Source organism: Meriones unguiculatus, chromosome 9 (genome assembly GCF_030254825.1).
Source record: "Meriones unguiculatus strain TT.TT164.6M chromosome 9, Bangor_MerUng_6.1, whole genome shotgun sequence".
Classification (NCBI taxonomy): Eukaryota; Metazoa; Chordata; class Mammalia; order Rodentia; family Muridae; genus Meriones; species Meriones unguiculatus.
The window spans coordinates 41,223,336-41,245,794 of record NC_083357.1 but is presented as its reverse complement, the minus strand read 5'-3'; the positions used below and the strand labels follow the sequence as shown (position 1 = coordinate 41,245,794).

The following is a 22,459-nucleotide window of genomic DNA, read 5'->3' as shown; positions in this document are numbered from 1 at the left end:
GGCCAGGGCAAACACAGTCGCCGAGGGGAGCTAGTCTGCGTCCATTTTAGCTGACAGTTCTTTTAGCTGTCTGCGTTTGCAAGAATTCCCCTTTCATTTATAAATATTGAAAAAAAAATTGTGTTGTGCTTGGGGAGATTGCTCAGTGGGTAAAGCATTTGCTGTGTATGTATAAGGCCCATGTAACTGCTGGTGGGCATGCAGCCCTCCTGTGGTCTCAGCACTAGGCAGGCAGAGATGAGGGGATCCCAGAGCAAGCTGCCTTACTAGAATAGTCAAATCACTGAGCTCTAGGTTCTGGTGACAGCCTGCCTCCATGTTTAAGGTGGAAGGTAACAGAAGAAGACACCAAGTGTCAACCTCTGAATTCACACATAACATGTGTGCACACCTGAAGGTGCGTGTCCTCAACACACGTGACAACACATCCAGGGGCGCATGCACAGCCCACACACGGAAGATGCAATTTTTCCCCTTGAGGAAAGGGGTGAGTGCAATCAACATACGTTATACTCCATTCTCCAAGAATTTACTCTTTTAAAACATGTAATTAAGAAAATTCTTGTTGTGCACATTTATCTCTGCATTGATTTGTTCTCCATTAAATGTTTTTCACATACTATAAAAAAAGAAAAAGTTCCCACTTCAGAACATCCATCTTCTTTCCTATGAAGCACAGGTAATTTACCAATATCCAAACTCCCTGATAAATTACATTAAAAACAAACAATCAAGAACAAGCAAATGAGTAAGCAGGTTTTGTGAGTCTGAAAAGATTCCCCTACCCCTTATGTGTCATTATGTGTCCCCTGTGTGTTATTTGACAGCATGTGGGATCCAGCACAGATGCATTTGACAAATGCTCACTGCGTGAATGAGAAAAATGAAACAAACCCCTTAAACACCTAAAAACAGCAGGCAATTAAGGAATTTAAAAAAAATGGTGCTAAGAGGACTGTGGTGAGAATTTAGAATTTGCCTAATTGGAGAACCCTTGGCTGGTTTTGAAAACTACAGTAAGTGGCTGAGAACCAGGGAAAGCTGAGTGCTCTGTGAGTGGCAGGCACTGTGCCCTCTGTGAAAATGAGGGAACAGACATTGGAAAGCAGGGGGACACAGCCAGAGGAGGTGGGGGAGGGAAAAAGGGATGCAAATACGAGAGAGAAAATGGAGAAAGAGATAAGGAGGGTGGGAAAGGAGAAGGAAAGGCTGTTGACAGTGTGGATTTGCAATTGGTTCTGGGCCCTGGTCTCTGTTCTCTTGGGACTAGCTAAACTGGACATTGGCAGATATTATAGTCTTTTGAATATAATAAATATTCTATTCCTTGCACTAACCTTAATAAGCCTGTATTCCTGGAACTGAAATAGTTTTGGTCAAAATATCAAGGGCTAGGGAGGTGCTCAGTTGATAAATTTATTTACTGAGTGCCAGGCACTCAGTAAAGACTTGAATTCCAATCCCTAGCCAGCATCTATATAAAAGCTGGGTGTGGCCACTCACACATATAACCCCAATGCTGAAGGTGTGGAGATAGGGGGATCCCCAGAACTCACTGGCCAGCCAGTGTAGGCAAACGGGTGAGCTCCAGGTTCAGTGGGAGAGGAAGATAGCAGGAGTTGGCCTTTGGCTGCCACCACATTCACACACACATAAACCTGCACACTGCCCCTCTGCCTCTTGGTGCTAACTCTTCTCTATGAACACCACAAAGGTTAGAAAGCTCATGTTTTATTGTTTCTAACTAAGCTTGCAATTCTTTAGAGGGAGCCTCCCTCTGTTTATGAATGTGAAGTCTATGAAGTGAGCTGCTGTGAGAATGTTGAACTCACCCACTTTGACTCTGCCTGTGACCTCCCCTTCCGAGTTTCGAGCATTGACTGTCACATTCTGAGTTGACTGCAGAAGCAGAGATGAGTCCTAGAGAGGATTTACAAAATTAGGAAAATACACTTTTATGTCTACATATAGCTTACAATTACACTTTCTATATAACTGCAGATACAGATCTATAGATATAGATATTACTGGGACTCTATATGTTTGCAGCAAAAACATTTAAAACCTCAGATTTACATTAATATCAGGATATAAATATATTAACTTTTAAAAATAGATTATAACAATCCTTTGAGTTTATAATGTTTAAAAATACTGCTCCTAACATGTTAATTAGTTCTCAAGGCAAACAGATTCTAATTAGCAATTTATCTTTGCCAGGACATTCAGTTTTAGTTGTCATTGTTATCTGGGTTCAAGGCATTTCTGGGGGATACATTGGAGAATTTCTACAAGAAATACCATGATGTTTAAGTGCAAAAGTTTGCTCACAAAAAGCAAAAAGCATGACACAGAAAGACAGGGAATGCAGGCCCAATCAGCTGTGTGGTCTGAAGAAGATGTTCTCTCTTAGAAGGTAGTGAGGGTGGAGGGGGCTAGGAGGTGGGGTGGTAGGGTGGAGAATGCTCATCAGTGGGTATGAGTCACAGTTCTTTAAGAACAAGATGTTGTGGGGTGCAATGGAGCAGTGGAACCATAGTTAACCGTGACTCGCTGCACATTTCAAAAAGATAAAAGACATCACTTTTTCAGTTCTTCCACAATAAAAAAATTATAAAAAAATTATAAAAATTTGGAGGAAATATGTTTGACCTAATTTAAACATTACCCAATGTATATGTGTGTTGGAACACCCCAGGGTACTTTTGAATATTTAAGTTTTGGGTAGGTGAGATGTCTCAGTAGATTTAAAACAAAACAAAACCTTGCTGTGCAAGCCTGACCACCTGATTTTGGTCTCCAGATCCCATATCCCATCATGGAGAAAGAGAGTCAACTTCCAAAAGTTGTCCTCTGATCTTACACAGGCACATGCATGCACATACACACAGTAAATAGAATTTTAAAAAGTATGTAATGTGTGTTTCCTGAGTGTGTGCTTAAGAGTAGAACACTATGACTGCAAACTTGAGTCCTCATGGCCATGAGGTAGGCTTTCCCCAGCCCCACACGCCACTTTTGAGCGTGCTACATAGCCAGAGCAACAAATGTAAAGGAGACATTCTTTCAGTTCAGCACTGTAGATCACTGTGGAGTGGCAAACTCTTCAGATCGATGATTTTATGGATAACTACTCCCTAAAAAAGGGTAACCAACATATTGGCTGTCACAGGTTTCTCCAGGGCACATCTGTTCTGTAATTGTATGTCCTGATTGACATCAGTGTCACATTGTGAGCCTTTAACACGTGGTTGGCTAGCCTGACTTTCTTTCTAGTGGTATTCCCTGTTTTTCTCAAGGCACTCTGGAAATGACAGCCTGATAAAATATAACTGAAAGTTGTTAATTCTAGAACATTCCGTTTGCTATGGTTAGCTGCCAGGTCCTACTATCTGCTGTCTCTCCCAAATACAGTGAGGGATCAACCAGCACGACTTGGGAAAGCAAGGAGAATAAGATCTTGTATTTCAATTTATTCATGCCCGACTTTCTAACAAAAACTTGTGTTCATTTTCTTTGTCCTCGTCTAGCAGTGTCCTTAACATTTCCAAGTGCCACTGTGGTTATTGTATGTGCTGGAATAAGCTCAAATCTAGCTCACGTATGCATCAGCTTGTGTTACAGGCCATTTGCATGCTCCTTCTGCCAGTAAGATTCCTAGAAATACTACAACACAACCATGGGCAAAACTTCCCCTATGCTCTGCCCTCTCTGATACCTCCCTTTGTGTCAATACCGTGACTCTTGAAGGACTCTAATAGGCCCAAGCTTGGCAAACCTGGCTTTAGCAGGCCTTGCCCTTTCCCCATCCCCTCTGCATTGTTAAAGAGTTGGAATGCATTCCTAAAGCTAGCCACCAAGGTCTATTCCCTTCTTTAGCCACTTCCCCCACCAAGTTCCAGCTATCAAAAGTCCAGCAACCAAAAATCCTCTTTGGCTCACCTAGTTAACATACCCAATCAAAACAAATCTAGTGGGGGTTTGAGGGATGGAAAGGGCTTGGGGGGGGTCTCCTTTTCCCATTATAAACTACCATTTGCCTATGAGCCAAGTCTGTCTCCTCTCTATCCAGAGGCTGTCCTTTGTTCCTCCAGGACAAATGTCCCTCCCTCCTATTGCTTGCTCCCTTCCCCTTCTCCCTTGTCCCCAGTCTCCTGTCTTTGTATCTTACTCCCTGCCCTTTGTCCCTCTGGGGCAAATAAATCTCATTTTGCTGAGAACTTAGTCTTGGGGTGTCTTATGACATACCAGTCCTTTCAATTCTCATTCTGCTGCTGGTAGGAGACCCTGAAGAATTTTCTGATGGCTCTTTGGGAGTATCTTTACTTTGGTCTCTGTGATCCTTCTTTTTATATATGGTGAATCTCAGTCTCTAATGCAGAATATCTCTGTGACAGAGATTCCTCCTGAGCTCCTCAGAGTGCTCTGAGTCAAGGCTGTTTTAAGCTGCTTGCACCAATGGAGGGATAGTAAATTGTTCTGGGTAAAGATTTTTATATTTATGGTTGTGAGCCTAGCCTTTAATGCTGAGCCATCTCTGTAGGCCCTGGGTAAAGATTTTTAATCCTAAATTATATTATTTTTTTATAACTAAATTGCTGAGGATACTGAACTCAGAGCAGAATAATTTAAGAATAAAATCTCTGTAGCATGTATGTAAGGTAAGGTAAGGTCTACCGCCCAATAGCACATTGTGAGACAGAACATACCATGAATGTGTGGACACACGGACTTGTTAAAAATCCCCTCTGAACAACAGAATTTCTGTGCTTAACTGTTACTTATTTTTCACAAGTTATGTGAAATACAATCTTCTTACCACTCGGGAGCGTATTTCCTTGGCATACAGAGGAAATAAAAATTCCGATTCCCCTTCCAGACGAAGTCCGTCTGCTGTAACATGCAGGTGACCCATTCCTATCTGTTAAAAAAGAGAGAAAGACATGAAATTGTCCATTTAAAAATTTTTTCACTTCTCTTTGGTTAACTAAACATATACATTGCATCTCCATATATTCCTTCCATTTCTCTGTGTTTCTTCCAAATGTCTATTTTAAACTTTAGTTGTTTATATTCAGTATTCGTTCAAAAAAACCTTTTGTAAGTACAAAAGTCTACTTGGGAGATACATATAAGATTTAACAAATCATTTTATAATAAACAGCTAAGACTCCATGACCATCTTACTATTACCTTTTTTTTCATTTTATTGATTGATTGATGGACTGATTTATTGCATGTAGTATCATATGTGTCACAGTGTCTGTGTAGAGATCAGAGGACAATTTGCAGGAGTTGGTCCTCTTCTTTGGTTACCTGGGCCCGGAAACAGAACTTCGATTGTCAGGCTTGGCAATAAGTCCCTTTGCCTACTGAGTATCCCTCTGTGTAGGGAGCAAAGGAAACTGCCAAGTTTCTTCAGGAATGCTCTAGGCACAGCAATCAAAGGCCAACTGGAGAACCCCTTACATCAGTGGTTCTCAACCTTTCTAATGCTGTGACGCTTTAACACAGCTCCTCATGTTGTTGTGACCCCCAACCATAAAATTTTTTCATTGATACTTCATAACTGTAATTTTGCTACTGTTATGAATTGTAATGTAAATATCCGATATGCAGGATATCTGATATATGACTCCCAAAGTGGTCATTACCCAAAGGTTGAGAATCACCAACTTACAATAATCCCTACAATAATCCTTACAACAGGGACCAAACCCACCTGTTCATGAATTCAAAACCAACTGATTTGAAGCCTTAATTATACCTGAAGACCTCCATGGTGCATTTATAAGGTAACAGAAGGAATGCTGGCCCGTCTCTTTCACCATCTTCTACTGGTTGAAGCAAACCATAGGCCCACCCACACTCAAGGGTAGGGCTATGGGGAGTGTAACTCAGAGGGGAGAGATCATGGAGACATCTTAGAATTCTGCCAAGTAGGTTATTAAAAAGCAAATAAAGGTATTTAAAAGTAAAGGTTTGTAACAGTGTAAGGCATTTAGTGGCTACTATACTAATCATCTAATTGTTTTTATAATGCAGTGCAGATAATCATAAAGTTAAGATTCAGTTCTGCATGTGATTTGGAGTCTGAGTCCACAAAAATAAGAGGCTAACACTTGTTTAAAACTCCATAAGCAAAGTATATGGGCATAAAATCATCCAGGAAGGACCACAGAATCATTTGTTATGTCAAGTGCCCTACAAAAAAAAGAAGTTGTGGTAATTTGGATGAGTCACCTGAACGGGTTCAGGAAGTTGAATCCTTGGTTCCCAGTAGATAATAGCACTGTTTGGGAAGGTCTAGGAGATGCAGTTTTGTTTTTGGGAGTGTATCACTGGGGTGGGCTCCAAGAGTGTATAGTTTTGCCTTTCACTTCTGATTCATTCTCTGTTTTGTGTTTGCTATTGAAGATGTGAGCTTTTGGCTTCCTGCTTTGACCACTGTGCCTTCCGGATGCTGTCCATCCCCACCATGATGGTGGGGTCTTATACACCTGCATCTGTAAGCCCAAATAAACTTTTCTTTTATCACAGCAACAGAAAAGTAACTAAGGCAGAAGCAAAGAGCATAAAAATAAACACTTCATTCAAGCTTTCACGCTGAGTTGTCCAACCGTTTTGTTGAGAGTTTTGATTTTTGCCACATCTCCTATTGACTGCCACATTCTAGAACATGCCACCATAATTTTGAAGGTACACATGGCTATTGTGAAGGGTCCCAGACCCTCTGAGGAGCTCCAGTCACATTAACATAGAAGAAGTAAAGACAGTGGGTTGGTAGTTGAATAATTAACATGGCATTACTACACTGATCAAAGCAAAAAAAAAAAAAAAGTCCCTTTGCTAATTTGCTTTAGCTGTGGTGTTTTATCATAGCAATAGAAAAGTGGCTAATACATTTTCAGCTGTCCAGCCTTCATGAAAAAATGCTGGGCCTTGGTAGCCAATACCATCATGCTGCTGCAGAAGTATTATCAGTATAAGTTGTAACCTAGAAATCATATTCCATGTTGTCTAATGTTAATATACTCATGTTAATACACATATTAATATCAATATGTTAATACACATAATTTATAATAATTTCTAATAATAAAAATAATAATATACTGTAGTAAATAAAATTATGATACTCTATACTAAATATATTCAATGCTTTTGAGCTATATTTTAATGTTATGAGTATTGTACCAGAATGTGTGGAAATAGAAATGTTTATTATGTGAAGAGAGTAATGATAGCTATTGGCTTAAGCCATGGCAGGACAGAAACAAGGGCACAGAAAATGTAGGACTAACTGAGTGCATTTCATGCTTGAACCTCACACTTTAGCTATCATTCTTGGAGAGAGCACACATCACACACTCAGCTGCCTGGGAAAAAACATACCGACTAGACTGTGATGTCCTTTGTAGTAGTATTTTTATCTCACTAGATGTATCTTGCCAAATGAATGTATTCTACATTAAATGAGAACCCCCATCCCCAAAGGCACAGCACAAGGGCTTCTTGGGACATACCTTAATGGTAGAGTACTTGCCTGATATGCAAAAGGTCATGTGTTCATTTCCCAGCACCACAAAATGTACACAAAACATCAAGGCAAATAAGGTTGTGCAATTATTTTTAACATGTGGGAATGTTTAGAATAAATTCTTTAAGACTGCTGGCATCTTATTTTCTAAATCTATTGTGGACATTTAAGTGTTTGCACACATATTTGTGTGCATCAAAACAGTGTTTAAAACATGCAAATATTTCATTGCTCTGGCTTGGGCATGGTTTAAGTGTGTCCCTCCATGGTAGTGGTTCTCAATCTGTGGGTCATGATCCCCTGGGGGTCAAATGATCCTTTCACATGGGTCACCTAAGACCATTAGAAATATTAGATATATACATTATGATTCATAACACTAACAAAATTACAGTTATGAAGCAGCAACGAAAGTAATTTTATGGTTGGGGGTCACCATAACATGTATTAAAGGGTGGCAGCATTAGGAAGTTGAGAGCTACTGCTTCAAGGCCTCCTGTGTTGGCAGCTTGGCCATTGAGGATGGCAGCTCTGTGGTGGGTATGGATTTTTCAGAGGTGGGTCCTCATGGCAGCTCCTTGGGTCAATGGCAACTCCTACTTGGAAGAGCCTGAGATATTTGTTTAGGGGCTCTAGTTAGTTCTCACGGAGGGTTGTGATAAAGGTCACAGCTGCTCCCCACTCACTCTGGCTGGTGTGATTCCTCCTGCCACATGCTTTCTTGCATTACTACCAGGCAGGTTGAGGTCCCCCAACCTCCAAAATTGTGAGCGAACAAAGCTCTCCATTTTTTAGCCTGAGTCATCAGCTCTAAATGGGACATCTCTATAATCCTCCTTCCCAACGGGCTTGATAGACATCAGGGAGGAGGAGGCAGAAAGAACGTAAGAGCTGGAGGATGAGGAGGTGAACTCACAGCAGCAGTGGTTACCTGCGTGGATCAAGGCAGTCAAAATCCTGTCCTAGACAGGTAGACGGTCTCTGGGGCGCAACCCTTACTGTGGAGCTATGACAGTGGATAATGGCAGAGGGAGAGAGAGTCATGCATCTTACAGGATGTGACTACCCTCAGGAGATCTTCATGCTCCAGTGGATGGCCCTGCATCCCCTCACATATGGGCAGCACTGATTAGATTTAGTGGGTTATTTTTTAAAAAATGACATAAAATTGAAAGTTGGATCTGTTAAGAGAGATATGGGGAGAACTGGAGGGGGAATGGGAGTAGATAAGATCATATTTTAATATATATGCATATTTAATGTATATGCATAAAATGATCAAGAATAAAAAAAGAGTTAAAAAACTAAATGAAAAACAAAAAAAACTTCTTTAAAAACAAATACTTGCCTCACATATTCATTAGGTAATTTAATTAAAAAAGAGTAGGTATGCAAATGCTAAACATACAGGATTGGGGACATGAGGAAAAAAATTGTGATTTATATACTTCTATAGACTGTATTCTACAAATGACCACTAAGATATCTTGAACCAATCAACCACAAATTCAAGATTAGAGTTTTCTACCATCTAGAGATAATGACTAATGAAAAGCGCAACATGATAAAGAAAAAAAAAGTCTATATCTATATCTCTATAGCTTACAGTGAGTCAGAGAAAGCAAAAATGATGACATTTAGCTACTGAAAACCCTGAGGCAGTCAGGAAGTTTCTATCTACACATGGTTAAGGCAATAATGCAGCAAACACATTAGGAGCATGCTCAGAAAGTGGTAATACTCACTGGAGAAAACCACATCACTTTTAGAATCCAGATTGTGAGAGCGAGGTTCACGATGAGTGTTGTTAGCAACAGAAGAACGAAGAGGTAGAGGCAGCGCTTCCTCCAGCCGTAAATGCCGATCTTGTAGACAGGCTGGCTCTCAGGCCTCTCGAGGTGGAAGCCCTCAGTAACTGTGGTATACTGTTCTCGAACCATCTTCTCGGGGAGGGGAGGAGGCAGAGGGACAGGAGAAGGGGAGGAGGGAGGAGAGAGAATTTAGTTGTCAATACTGATTTATTATGAATCTAGAAAACAATTTTACTCTAGACCTAACCAGAAGCTGGGTAGGTGTGCACACCTGAAATCCCAGATGCTAGAGAAGGGTAGGGAGAGCAGGAGATGGAATACTCATTTACAAGACGGCTTTGCTTAAATAGCAAATAGAGAGCTGTGAATCAAAAAAATGCAGCAAATCTGATGTTTATGTGAAAACACTGATGATTTATATCTAATGTGCAAGTTATACAAACACTGATATTTAGGGCCAGGCAGTGGTGGTGCACTTGGCAGGCAGAGGCAGGATCTCTGTAAGCTGGAGGCCAACCTGGTTTACAGTGCAAGTTCCAGCACAGCCAGGGATACACGGGGCACTACGCTCACTCCCACCCCAAAGAGCTGATTTTGTTTGTTGTTTATACTGACACCAAATACCTATGGAAAAGGAACCTAGAAATTCAGATAATGTCTCTCAGATACTTATTCTAATCAGCATGGGCAGAGGGGCAGCTCCCCAGTGCTTTGAGGTCATGCAATGTGGAATTCATGCTCGCACGAAATTGTAGACCTGAAAACACACAGCACTATTTATAACCTTGTACAACAGTAATGGAGGGAGTGAATATTCTAGAACTTCATACATAAACTCAATGACATGGAACTAATTCTGTAGTATATATATATATATATTTTTTGTTAAATTTTGTTAAATATGCATATATATTTAACAAAATTTAATTTTATAAGCTAGTTTTAAATGACTTACGTTAGCATTAAAAATATACCACCAGGGCATTAGCCATGAGTCATACTGGGCAGACTGCTCAGACCCTGAATAATCATTTAGCCATTGTAGCTCATGCCTTAGTTGTACAAAAAGGAATTAATGCTCAACTAAAAGGAAGCTTGATGGTGTTCAATCAGAGGATTGACCTCTTGCAAGAGCAAATTGATACCCTATGGCAAATCGCTCAACCTGGCTGTCAATGAAAGTATGCTGGACTTTGTGTCACTAGCATACAACATGAGAATTTTTCCTGTGCTGCAAATCTGTCTAAACAATTGTTGAGCTATATTTTAGGTAATTGGACTGGAGAAATTGATACTACGATGGAGCAGCTGAGAGTGGCCATTGTCACAGTAAATTCTACCAGAGTGGACACAAGACTAGCCACAGGATTATCAACATGGATCGCTGCAGCCATGAATCATCTGAAGGAATGGGCGGGCATGGGAGCGTTAGCAGGCCTTCTGGTGTTGGTCTCCTTGGTTTGCCTGTGGTATATATGCAAGATTAGAGTCTCACAACAGTGTGATGCAGCCATGACCATTCAGGCCTTTACAGCCATTGAAGCAGGACATTCTCCCCAAGCATGGTTGGCTACCATAAAAAGCTAAAATGTTATGCTCAGGATGCGAGGCTAAGCACTGCACTCAGGGTCAGCCGCTTTGGACCCAGAGAAGAGCATGTCTGATTGCATGCGGGTTGATGCCCCAGGTCCCGCCTCTGAGAAAAAGGTATCTGACGGGTCTGATGCTCTTTGGGTGGATGACACCTAAATGAACATCGGTACAAAGTCCCAATTTATTTCTAATATCAGAGATTAGACCTCTACTCTTGCCTGATGCGTCTAAAACAAAAAGGGGGAACTGTAGAGAGCTGTGGAATGCTATGCCTTAAAGATGGAGCTAGTTTCTGCCTTCCACCTTCCCGATGGTGAGTGCTCTCTGTCACGAACAATTCCACATTTGGCTAAGGCTGAGAATCTGGCTTGCTTCCATGTATGTGGACCTATCTGCATTGCCCACGTGGCACGCCTGGGTTGGCTACCCAGAGGCTATTTAAGCTGTGGGCTGGCTTTCCCCAGGGTCCGAGGATTGTTCAAGGTTCCTGAATAAACTGCATTGAAAAAAAAAATGTTCACAAAAAAAAAAAATTACACTTCCTGCTCACTATCCTTCAAAATATATTTGTGTTATATTTAATTATTATTGACTTTAAATGCATCGCTTAAATCTAAATATCAGGGGCTTTTTGGTTTTTGTTTTCTTTTGTTTTTTTGTTTGTTTGCTTGTTTTGGGTTTTTTGTTTGTTTGTTTTTGGTTTTGGGTTTTTGAGACAGGATTTCTCTGTGTAACCCTGGCTGTCCTGGAACTTACTCTGTAGACCAGGCTGGCCTTGAACTCACAGAGAACTGCCTGCCTTTGCTTCCCAAGTGCTGGCATTAAAGGCGTGCACCACCACTACCTAAATATCAGTATTTTTATAACTTGTACATTAGATATAAATCATTAATGTTTTTATAGAAACATCAGATTTACTTCACTTTTTAATTCATAGCTCTCATTTGCTATTTAAGCAAAACAATCTTATAGATGAGTATTCCATCTTGCACATTCTTTGATTCTTCTTTTAAGAAATGATTTATTTTATGTGTAGGAGGGTCTTGCCTGCATGTATGTCTTGAGCCATGTATACTCAGTGCCCACGGAGGCCAGACAAGGGTGTTGGACCTTCTAGAACTGGAGTTACAGATGCTTGTGAGCCACCATGTGGGTGCTGGGAGGTGAGCTCTCTCAGGTTCTCTGGGAGAACAATAACCACCTTTGCTCCCATCACATCTTTAATTCTTATTATACAGGCTGATGATTGAATGAACTGTCCATTCTGTCTTCCTAAATAAAGGCTGGTCAACGACATTCCATATTTCAGCCAGCCCTTACTTACAGGTCTGCTCTAGATAAGATACTTTCAGGAGTTGGGCCAATGTAACTAACAAATGAACCCTGCTCCAAAGGAGTTAACAAGACATACAGGGAGCCAGGTACAGGGCTGTCCACTTACGCTCCGACCACTTAACACCTCAGACAGCAGGGACTTTAGTTCAAGGCCACATCGAGCTATATGGCCAGACTTTCTCATTTTAAATTAATTAATGTATTCATTTATTACAATTTATTTTCTTTGTATCCCAGCTGTAGCCCTCTCCCTCATACCCTCCCAATCCTACCTTCCCTCTCTTTTGTCCTCCCATGCCCATCGCCCACCCCCCAGGCCACTGATAGCGGAGATCCTCCTTCCCTTCCATCTGACCCTAGCTTATCAGGTCTCATCAGGAGTGGCTGCATTGTCTTCCTCTGTGGCCTGGTAAGGCTGCTGTCCCATCAGGGGGAGGTGAACAAAGAGCCAGCCACTGAGTTCATGTCAGAGACAGTCCATGTTCTCATTACTAAGGTACCCACTTGGACACTACATGGGCTACATCTGTGCAGGGGTTTTAGGTTATCTCTATGCATGGTCTCAGAAAAGACCCTTGTGCCCAGATATTTTGGTTCTGTTGCTTTCCTTATGGAGGGAATGTCCTCTCCAGGTCTTTCATCTCTCCCTTCTTTCATTATTCCCTGGATTCATAATTCCTTCTTTCAATAATTCCCTGGATTCTGCCCAAAGTTTGGCTATGAGTCTCAGTATCTGCTTTGATACCCTATTGGGGTAGAGTCTTTCAGAGGTCCTCTGTGGTAGGCTCCTGTCCTGTTCCCTCTTTTCTCCCTCTTCTGATGTCCATCCCATTTGACTTGATTGATCATCTGACCCAGGGTCCTCCTTCTTCCTTAGCTTCTTTAGGTGTACAGATTTTAGTATGTTTATATGTATATTATATGTATATTTATATTATATTATATTATATGTTTAATATCCACTTGTAAATGAGTATATACCATGTGTGTCTTTCTGTTTCTGGGATACCTCACTCAGGATGATCTTTTCTCAGTCCCACCATTTGCCTGCTAATTTCATGATTTCTTTGTTTTTAATTGCTGAGTAGTATTCTGTTGTGTAAATGTACCACAATTTCTGTATCCATTCCTCAATTGAGGGACATCTGGGTTGTTTCCAGATTCTGGCTATTATGAATAAAGCTGTATGAACATGGTTAAGCAAATGTCTTTGTTGTATACTTGAGCATCTTTTGGATATATGTCTAGGAGTGGTATAGTTGGATATTGAGGTAGCACTATTCCTAATTGTCTGTGAAAGTGCCAGATTGATTTCCAAAGTGGTTGTACAAATTTACACTCTCACCAGCAATGGAGGAGGGTTCTTCTTTCTCCATATTCTCTCCAGTATGTGTTGTGGCCAGACTTTCAAACAAACAAAATGCCAAAACTTTGTATTGCTTGCAGGGGTAGGGTGGAAGACATGTTAAAAAAAAAACTTAGATTCTTGAAAACTTACAAATTCAATTATACTAAGAACTCAAAGGGTGAGTTATGTCATTTACAATTACAGAGTTTATTGGATCTCACATATCTGACAGATCATACTAGATGTGTACTGGTATCTTAGTTTGGGTTTCTATTGCTGTGAAGAGCTACCAGGACCATGGCAACTCTGATAAAGGAAAACATTTAACTGGGGTTGGTTTACCGTTTCAGAGGTTTAGTCCCTTATTATCATGGCAGCAAGCACACAGGCAGATGTAGTGCTGGAGAAAGACCTGAGAGTTCTATATCCAGGTCCACAGCAGCAAGATGGGAGAGAGAGAGATGCTGGGCCTGGCTTGAGCATCTGAGATCTCAAAGTCCAACCCCTACTGATATAATTTTTCCAACAAGGCCATGTCTATTCCAGCAAAGCCACGCCTACTCCAGCAAAGCCATGCCTCCTAATAGTGCCACTCTCTATGGGCCTATAGGGGCCATTTTTAGTCAGACACCCATAACTTATAAGTATATTCTGCTTGTTAATCAGTGACACAAACAAGGGTCATCTGGGAAGAAAGAAACTCAATTGAGAAAATGCCTTCATCAGATTGGCCTGTAGGCAATCTGTGGGGGCATTTTCTTTCTTTCTTTTAATTAAATTTTTATTTTTATATTAATTACAGTTTATTTACTTTGTATTCCAGCTGTAGCTCCTTCCCTCATTCCCTCCCAATCCTACCCTCCCTCCCTCATCTCCTCCTTGCCCCTCTCTAAGTCCACTGATGGGGGAGGTCCTCCTCCCCTTCCATCTGATCCTAGCTTATTAGGTCTCTTCAGGACTGGCTACAATGTCCTCCTCTGTGGCCTAGAAAGGCTGCTCCTCCCTCTGGGTTGGGGGGAGGTCAAAGAGCCAGCAGTTGAGTTCATGTTGGAGACAGTCCCTGTTCCCCTAACTAGGGAACCCACTTGGATACTGAACTGTGACGGGCTACATCTGGGCAGGGGTTCTAGGTTATATCCATTCATGGTCCTTGGTTGGAGAAACAATCTCAGAAAAGACCCCTGGGCCCAGATATATTTGGTCCTTGTGGTGCTCCTGTCCTCACAGACCTTGAGAGAAAAATTCTCAACTTCATATGGAGAAACAACAACAACAAAAAAAACCCCAGAATTTCCAAAACGATCCTGTACAACAACAGATCATCTGGAGGCAGCTCTGTCCCTGATCTCAAGCTGCACTACAGAGCAATAGTAATAAAAACTGCATGGTATTGGCATAGAAACAGAATGGTGGATCAAAGGAACCTAATAGAGGACCCAAAAATAAACCCACACACTTATGAATACTTGAGTTTTGACAAAGAAGCCAAAACCATTCAATGGAAAAAAGACAGAAACTTTAACAAATGGTGCTGCTCCAACTGGATGTCTACATGCAGAAAAATGAAAATAGATCAATATTTATCACCCTGCACAAAACTAAAGTCCAAAGACCTCAGCATTTTCTTGAATAAAGATTGATGTTGGAAGGCTTAGGTCACTGTCAGCAGGCCACCTTTGGCCAGAAATAAGCCTGGGGAGTGAGCCAGTAGCCAGAATTTTCCCATGGCTTCATTTATTGTCTCCACGTTCCTGCTCTGACTTCCCTCAGTGATGGTCTGTGGGAAGGACCTCTATGCCAAATAAACATTTGTGTGTTCATTCAGCAGCAGTAAAGAGTGTCTTACTACTTTTCTATTGCTATGAGAATACACCATGACCAAGGCGACTTACAGAAGCAAAAGTTTATTTGGGGCTTATAATTTTAGAGTCTTGGCCATGATGGCTGGGAGCACAGCAGCAGGTGTGCAGCCATGGCACCGAGAGCACTAACTGAGAGCTTACATCTTGAGACACCACCACTTGGGGAGGGGTGGGGAGATTGACAGACAGACAGAAAGACATGCAGGATGAGAGAGACAGACAGACACAGAGAGAGAAAAATTGGGAATAGGTCAGGCTTTTGAAACCTCTAAGACCCCCTCCCCCCCCCCAGTGACAAACCTCCTTGGTCTTCCCAAATGGTTCACCAACTGTGGACCAAGCGTTCAATTATATGGGCCATTGGGGCCATTCTCATTCAGACCACCACAGAGGGCAAACTAAGGTAGCTCTCAGAAAACACCACAGAAGATGCAGGCCAGGGAGGCCAGAAGAAAGACACCCAAGTGCCTGCTGTGGGTGCTACAACTATAGACAAATGTGTGATGGAGAGATGAGAAAGATGGAATATGTGGTGGAGAGATGGAAGAGAAAGCAAAACCAAGAGATTCATATACCGTGGAGAAAGGTAGACTGTAGCCATATCTGGGTCCTGCTGCAGCTGGGGTCTGGGTTGATGCTGGTGGCCTGAGTTATCACCAATTGCCAAGCAGATCTCTGTGGTCTGAGCTGCCACTGGAGACCATGTGGATATCTGAGGGCCATGCTGCCAAGGGCGGACATGCCAATATGGGTGGCCTGCACTGCCACCAGATGCCATGGGGACATCCGGGCCCATGCTGCTGCCAGGGGCCACTTCTCCCTGACCCTGACTGCTCCATCCACACAAGACTGACGTGTGAATGTACCTTGGAGCAACGGCCATCCTCTGCATGGATTTACAGGACTGAGCTATAAACATGCATGCACATGTGCATACATGTAGTCCTTTTCATAGTGAAATGAATAATACGAACTTATTTTCATCATTGTCCCAAATTCATGACCACATTCCAATGACCAAATAGTTTTAGGGATAAGCATCAGATAGGAATGAGAAAGTTGTAACTGGCCGCAGCGGGAATAACAAAATGCTATGAGCAGCTGCTGAGGGCTTAGACCCAAGCCGTCTGCACCAGGCAACAGTGGGAGCCTACTACACAGTGCTTCCTTCTGTCATGTGACAGGGAATGCCTAGAGCTTTTGTTTTTGTTTTCTGGGTCATTGTAGAGGGTGCTTAATTTTCCCGTATCATGTGACAGCGGGCACCCTCTGTGTTCTCCTCTGTGCTATCCTGGGAATCTGAGTGTGGTGGTTGAAAGACGTAATGCCTTCACGGTTCTTCCTGTGGATGGAAGCTACGTGGAAGGTGCCTACGGTTCCCTTCTGTGTGATATCATAGTAGGCACCTGCTGTTTTCTTCCTAATATGTCACAGCAGATTCCCAGTGTTTTCTTCTGCATCATATAATAGGTTTCTGTGACTGTCTACTTCTGTATGTGACACTCGGCCACCTACTGTTCTCTTGCTTGCACTATGAAGACTCTACCTCTGTTCCCTATGTTTTTGGTCCAGCTATCAGCCACGTGAACCTATTTCCAGGATGACTGCTGTGTAGCACAGTGTGATCAATTGGGGTATATTACCAGTCTAGACATAGAGACTGGGAAGGCATGATATCCAAGCAAGCCACTATGTCTCAAATATTACAAAATAGATGCAGATGCCCAAAGAGAAACCAGTGGATCACCTAACCTCTACACACACTGATCACACTTCTCATTAAAGGAAGTCAGGGCATAAGCTTAAGCAGGACCTAGAGGTGGAAATTCATAGGCCATGGTGGAAAGCTGATTACTGGCTTGTTCCTCATGGCTTGTTTGGCCTGCATTTTTATACCACCCAGGACCACCATCGCAGATATGGCACCACCCACAGTGAGCTGGACCCTCCCACACAAGCCATCAATAAAGAAAATGTCATGTCCCTCAGTCATTCTCACAGGCTAATCCACTAGAGGCAATTCCTCACCTGGGATGTCTTCTTTTTGGGTGACTCTAGTTTGTCATGTAAACAAAAGCTACATTCATTATTCAAACCTATGGTAACATCATGTCTATTAGAATGGCTATTATAAAAAAGACAATGGATCGCAAATGTTGGTGAAGTGTGGAGAAAAATGTAGCTCTTTCATAGTATTGGTGGAATGCGAATTAGCTCAGACATTACACACTTTAAAATATGGGGTTTCCTCAGAAAGTTAAAAACAGAACATCCATATGATCCTGCAATCCTGTTACAGGCTTATCCATAGCCATGGGAACTGAGATCTGTGTGCCAAAAAGACATGAGCAGCCTACATCTACTGAGCAGTAGTGACAAAAGCCAAAAGTACAGAATCAACAGACAGTATGCTGCTTTTGATGACTGGGCAAAGAAAATGCAGTACACGTTAAAACAACGGAATGTTCTTCAGCCTCAAGAAGGACAAAATCCTTTTGCTTGTGATAGCACAGACAGTATTGGGCATTGCAATGCTAAGTGAGATAAGCCACACACAGAAAGCCAAGCACCACATGACTTCACTTGTGTAAAATATAAAGAACTGGGCATGGTGGTACACTCTTTAATCCCAGCACTCAGGAGGCAGAGCTGGGCAGATCTCTGTGAGTTTGAGGCCAGCCAGGTCTTCTCCATAGTGAGTTCTAGGAAAGGCAAAGCTACATAGTCTCAAAAAAATGTTTCATAGAAGTTCAGAGTGGAATGTTGGTTTCCAGAGGCTGGAAAGGTCAAGGTAGGGAGGGATGGAGAGAGGTTGATCAACAGATGCTAGGTTATATTTAGGAGAAATAACATCTTGTTGTCTGTCTCACAGTAGGTTAAAAATAATCTTCATTGTCAAGTTGACTGGATTTAGAATGACCTAGGAGCTACACCTTTGGATGAGAGTATTTCTAGCCAAGTTTAACTGGGAAAATATCCACTCAGAATGTAGGTGGTAGCATTGCATGAACTGAGATCTTGGACTGAATAAGGGGTGGGGGACCAATCGAGCACCAGCATTCATTTCTTACCCTCCCTGATTTGTGACTGCAAGTATAATGGTTGACCAGCTGTCCCTGCTCCTGCAGCTATGCCTTCTCCACAGTGATGAACTACATTGCTTCAAACGACGAGCTTATTAAAATAAACCTTTTCTTTCTTGGGTTGCCTTTGGTCTGATATTTTATCATAGCAACAAGCAAGTTATTACCTGTGTTTTAAAAGATGCATCAGATGTTTCAAAAATATCCAGAAGCTAGAATTTGGAGTGCTATCACTACAAAGAAGTAATAAATATTTAAGATAATAGCTATGCTGATTGCCCTGAGTTCATGTATAAACATATTAAAATATTATACCCCATTCTGTAACTGTGTACAATGAGTTAATCAGAAGAAGACTTTGCAATGCCAGTTTACTGAATTGATTTATTTTTAGGTGCATTTGTGTTTTGCCTGCATGTGTGTCAGTGTGCGCCAGTCACCCTAAAGTCCAGCTCACTTAGCTGTTTTGAGGGAGATTGAGAGCAATCTGGCATGCTTTATAAAGCCACAAATAATTGTCTTGTCCTTGAAGAGCTTGGTCCCCAGAACCCTGAGTGGGGTGATGAGGAAATGAAGAAAGGGCAGGCACATGGACACGGAAAAGTTGGTATTGGGTGCTCTGGGCTATCTGATGGAGAAGCCACAGCATCCCAGAAGCCCAGGGTATTCATTCTATACAGTTGAACAGAGGACGGGGTTATTGCATATAGTTGAACACTGAGATGGGCTTGTAACATATAGAAAAACAAGCAGTTATGCTTAGTTGAAAAGGGAGTCAGGTTTAGCTATTCTCAATAGGAATAGTCAGGGGCAGGCAGAGAAAGCTTTGGTGGATTTTCTTTACACTGTATCAACACCCACACAGAGGCTATTGGAACAAAAATTAGCCTAGCCCTGGAGATGCCTTCCCATTTCCCATGGGTTTAAGGCATCAGGGCCCTTGACATGGCCGGACCCTTATCAAACAAAGCTCACTCCCTCAGGCCTTTACTCATCCCCATCTTCCACCCTCCACCTTCCCCCCTCTGTCCTCCCAACCAGCATCTGTATAGCTCTGTCCTTCTCTGGCCCAAAGACAAGGCCCTATAGTTCCGTGGTTCTACCTTTGTCATTTCTTCCCCTATAGATGCCTTTTGATTTTGTCATTATTGTGATATAGAGAAGTTTCTGAGACAGTCTGAACAGGAATAGTTGGTAGTTTGTTAGGAGTTTAGCTTAATCAACTGACTATATTTGTATATAATCTGTCTGCCTTCCTGTCTGTCTACACATCTATCTATCTATCTATCTATCTATCTATCTATCTATCTATCTATCTAGTTTCAAACATAGAACAAAAGGCTAAGGTGTTTATTTAAAATATCAAAGTGGCCTGGCTGCCAGGTTCTCCCAGCACCCTTCAGTCCCTACCTATTACAGGGTATGGCTGGCGTACCCTGCCCCCTACCCTGAACTTTCCAGCTCAGGGCTGGGCTGCCTTCCCCCAGGAGCTCTTCCTATATAACCCAGACATTTTGGTTGCCTGCCTCTTGCACCTTCGGCCTTCTGGCTACTACACCTGGTTTCCCTCTCTCCCCTTTCACTTCTCCTCCCCCTCTCCCAAGTGGTTCAGGCCATGAGACCACTCTGGACTCTCCCGGATGTGTCTGCCTCTGGCTACACTCTCCCTTTTATCTACAATAAACTTCCATACTTGTGCCACCCATAGAAGCAGTCATGTCTTTACTTTCCTTTTTATTTATTTTTTTCATTCGCTCTCATCATGCAGCTATTTGTGAACTTGGGACTTCACACAGACTAGGCACACACTGTATCACAGAACTCTATCTCAAGCCTCAGGAAGTGTATTTTTATAGGACAAGATGGAAAGGTATTATTTTCAGTATTTAACTGCCATCTTTCTTATGCTTGCGTGAGTACTTGGACTTGGCAGTCTTCTGAATCAAAGATCTAAACAGTCTGAGACACTACTTCCCTTTGGTCATTCTAGAACCCACAAAATTAACCCCACTGGCATCACTAGTTTTGAAATTTCCAAAGTGGACCTCCTTGTATCTAGATATTTCCAAGAAAAGTCCACTGTTTGTAGTTCCTGTGAACCCAGACTCACCCCATCGTGGGGGCAAGTCTTTCATCCAGTCCAATTGTTCTTTCCCTGGCATTTCTTCATTCCTTTAAAAGTAACTCAGATTTTCCAATCTCCACATGGTAACGTAGTAACACAAAGAAACAACCCCAATTTGAGCAGTCAAAAGCAACAGTTCCTTTTTACAGTAACCCCACAGGATGGCTGTTGTCTGTGCATATCACTTTTCCCCAAATGTTGGGAGGGAAACAGTCCAAGAACAGTTTGGGAAGTTGGCTTGACAGTTTGCTTATTCTCAATTTCCAAAACGCCTTGACCCTTGTTCTCATTTTCATCTATTAGTGTCTCTAAGAAAACTACCCAGAAAGTCTGAAGCATCAGGAAGTCTATCGGTAAGGTTTGAGTGGAGCTTCTCTGATTAATTGTCAGAGTCAACATCCCATAATACAGTCACACTGTCATGACAAGTATGCAAATGTCAGCAACACAGCCATGCAAAATGCGAAACACAGAAGTCGCTGGGATGTTATACAAATAAAATAAGAGGGGAACTGGATTTTGTTAATAACTAAAATATAATTGAGATGATTTATTCAGCATTATTTTAGATTATTAACCATTACACTGTCAGTGAAAGAAAAAAGAAAGCTTGAACATATCTGATTCATTAGTTACATACTAATTATATAAAATCCAAGTGGAAACTGATTGCTTACCTTGGCGACTCAGAAATCACACTGATGAATTGATTCCCGATGAGGGCCCAAACTCTGTGGAAGTGGAAACATTTAAGCTCCCATTTTGTGTAGGGTGAGACAGACACTGAGCACACTGAGCAAGTTCACTGTCTCCTCCACCTCCACCCCTACCCCCACCGGCTGCCTTGGCTCAGGTTTCTGCCCGTCCTGGAGCAACAGGCTAATCTAAATTTACCCGGTGACTTCAATCGCTTAGACTCTCTTAAAACTGGGAACATATTTCAGCCTGCACCCTCGGGTGTGCCAAGCAGAAACCAGAGCCTAACAGAACCCCAACCATTGCTGCAAAGCCAGCACCCTGACATGCAAACCCCGCACTGCTTTCTGGGACGCTTTGCCTTCAAGGAGAAAGAGGACATCTTTGGTGAGCTCTAACCTCATTCCTCACCCAGTCACTCAGAGTTCACACACAGCGCCCAGAACTTGGGTCTTACTGCTTTATGGGTTCCCCTTTCTTACCCAGAGACAGGAAACTAGCCAATAACAGTCTTTGGAAAACACTTTCCTTAAGCCCCGTTGTAAGAAACTTTATTATTTGAGGAGAAGAAACTTGCATCGTGGTTACCACAAGAAACAGAAGGTAAATAAACTTTACATATTAAAGAGCTGACAGCTATTTTCAAGGAAGATAATATATCAGTTTAACAAATTATGTGAATGATCTGATGCTTAAGTGTCTTTATTTTTTAAAAAATTAGACAATTTAACTTTTTTAAATTTTATTTTATTTTATTAATTATACTTTATTCACTTTGTATCTCCCCATAAGCCTCCCCCTCCTCCTCTCCTGGTCCCACCCTCCCTCCCCTTTGTTCACCATGCCCCTCCCCAAGTCCACTGATAGGGGAGGTCTTCCTCTCCTTCTTTCTGAACTTAGTCTATCAGATCACATCAGGAGTGGGTGTATTGTCATCTTCTGTGGCCTGATAAGGCTCCTCCCCACCCAGGGGGAGATGATCAAAGAGCAGGCCAATCAGATTATGTCAGAGGCAGTCCCTCTTCCCATTACTATGTAACCCACTTGGACACTAAACTGCCATGGA

At 42.0% G+C, this 22,459-nt stretch overlaps 2 protein-coding genes across 2 annotated transcripts in view; one reads left to right on the top strand and one right to left on the bottom strand.

Annotated features, from left to right (window-relative positions):
• Nucleotides 1-6,806, top strand: part of Sacs (sacsin molecular chaperone) — a 107,221-nt gene extending 100,415 nt beyond the window's left edge. Inside the window, exon 10 of the mRNA XM_060391078.1 lies at nucleotides 6,418-6,806. Coding sequence (XP_060247061.1) covers nucleotides 6,418-6,482 — 65 coding nt within the window. The 3' untranslated portion in view covers nucleotides 6,483-6,806. The remainder of the gene's footprint in view (nucleotides 1-6,417) is intronic.
• The window catches only part of Sgcg (sarcoglycan gamma), a 34,088-nt gene extending 12,613 nt beyond the window's left edge, over nucleotides 1-21,475 (bottom strand). The window contains exons 1-4 of the mRNA XM_060391079.1: nucleotides 21,375-21,475; nucleotides 9,286-9,480; nucleotides 4,820-4,921; nucleotides 1,833-1,920 (exon numbers count right to left, since the gene is read on the bottom strand). Coding sequence (XP_060247062.1) covers nucleotides 1,833-1,920; nucleotides 4,820-4,921; nucleotides 9,286-9,480 — 385 coding nt within the window. The 5' untranslated portion in view covers nucleotides 21,375-21,475. The remainder of the gene's footprint in view (nucleotides 1-1,832; nucleotides 1,921-4,819; nucleotides 4,922-9,285; nucleotides 9,481-21,374) is intronic.
• Nucleotides 21,476-22,459: the final 984 nt, after the last annotated feature.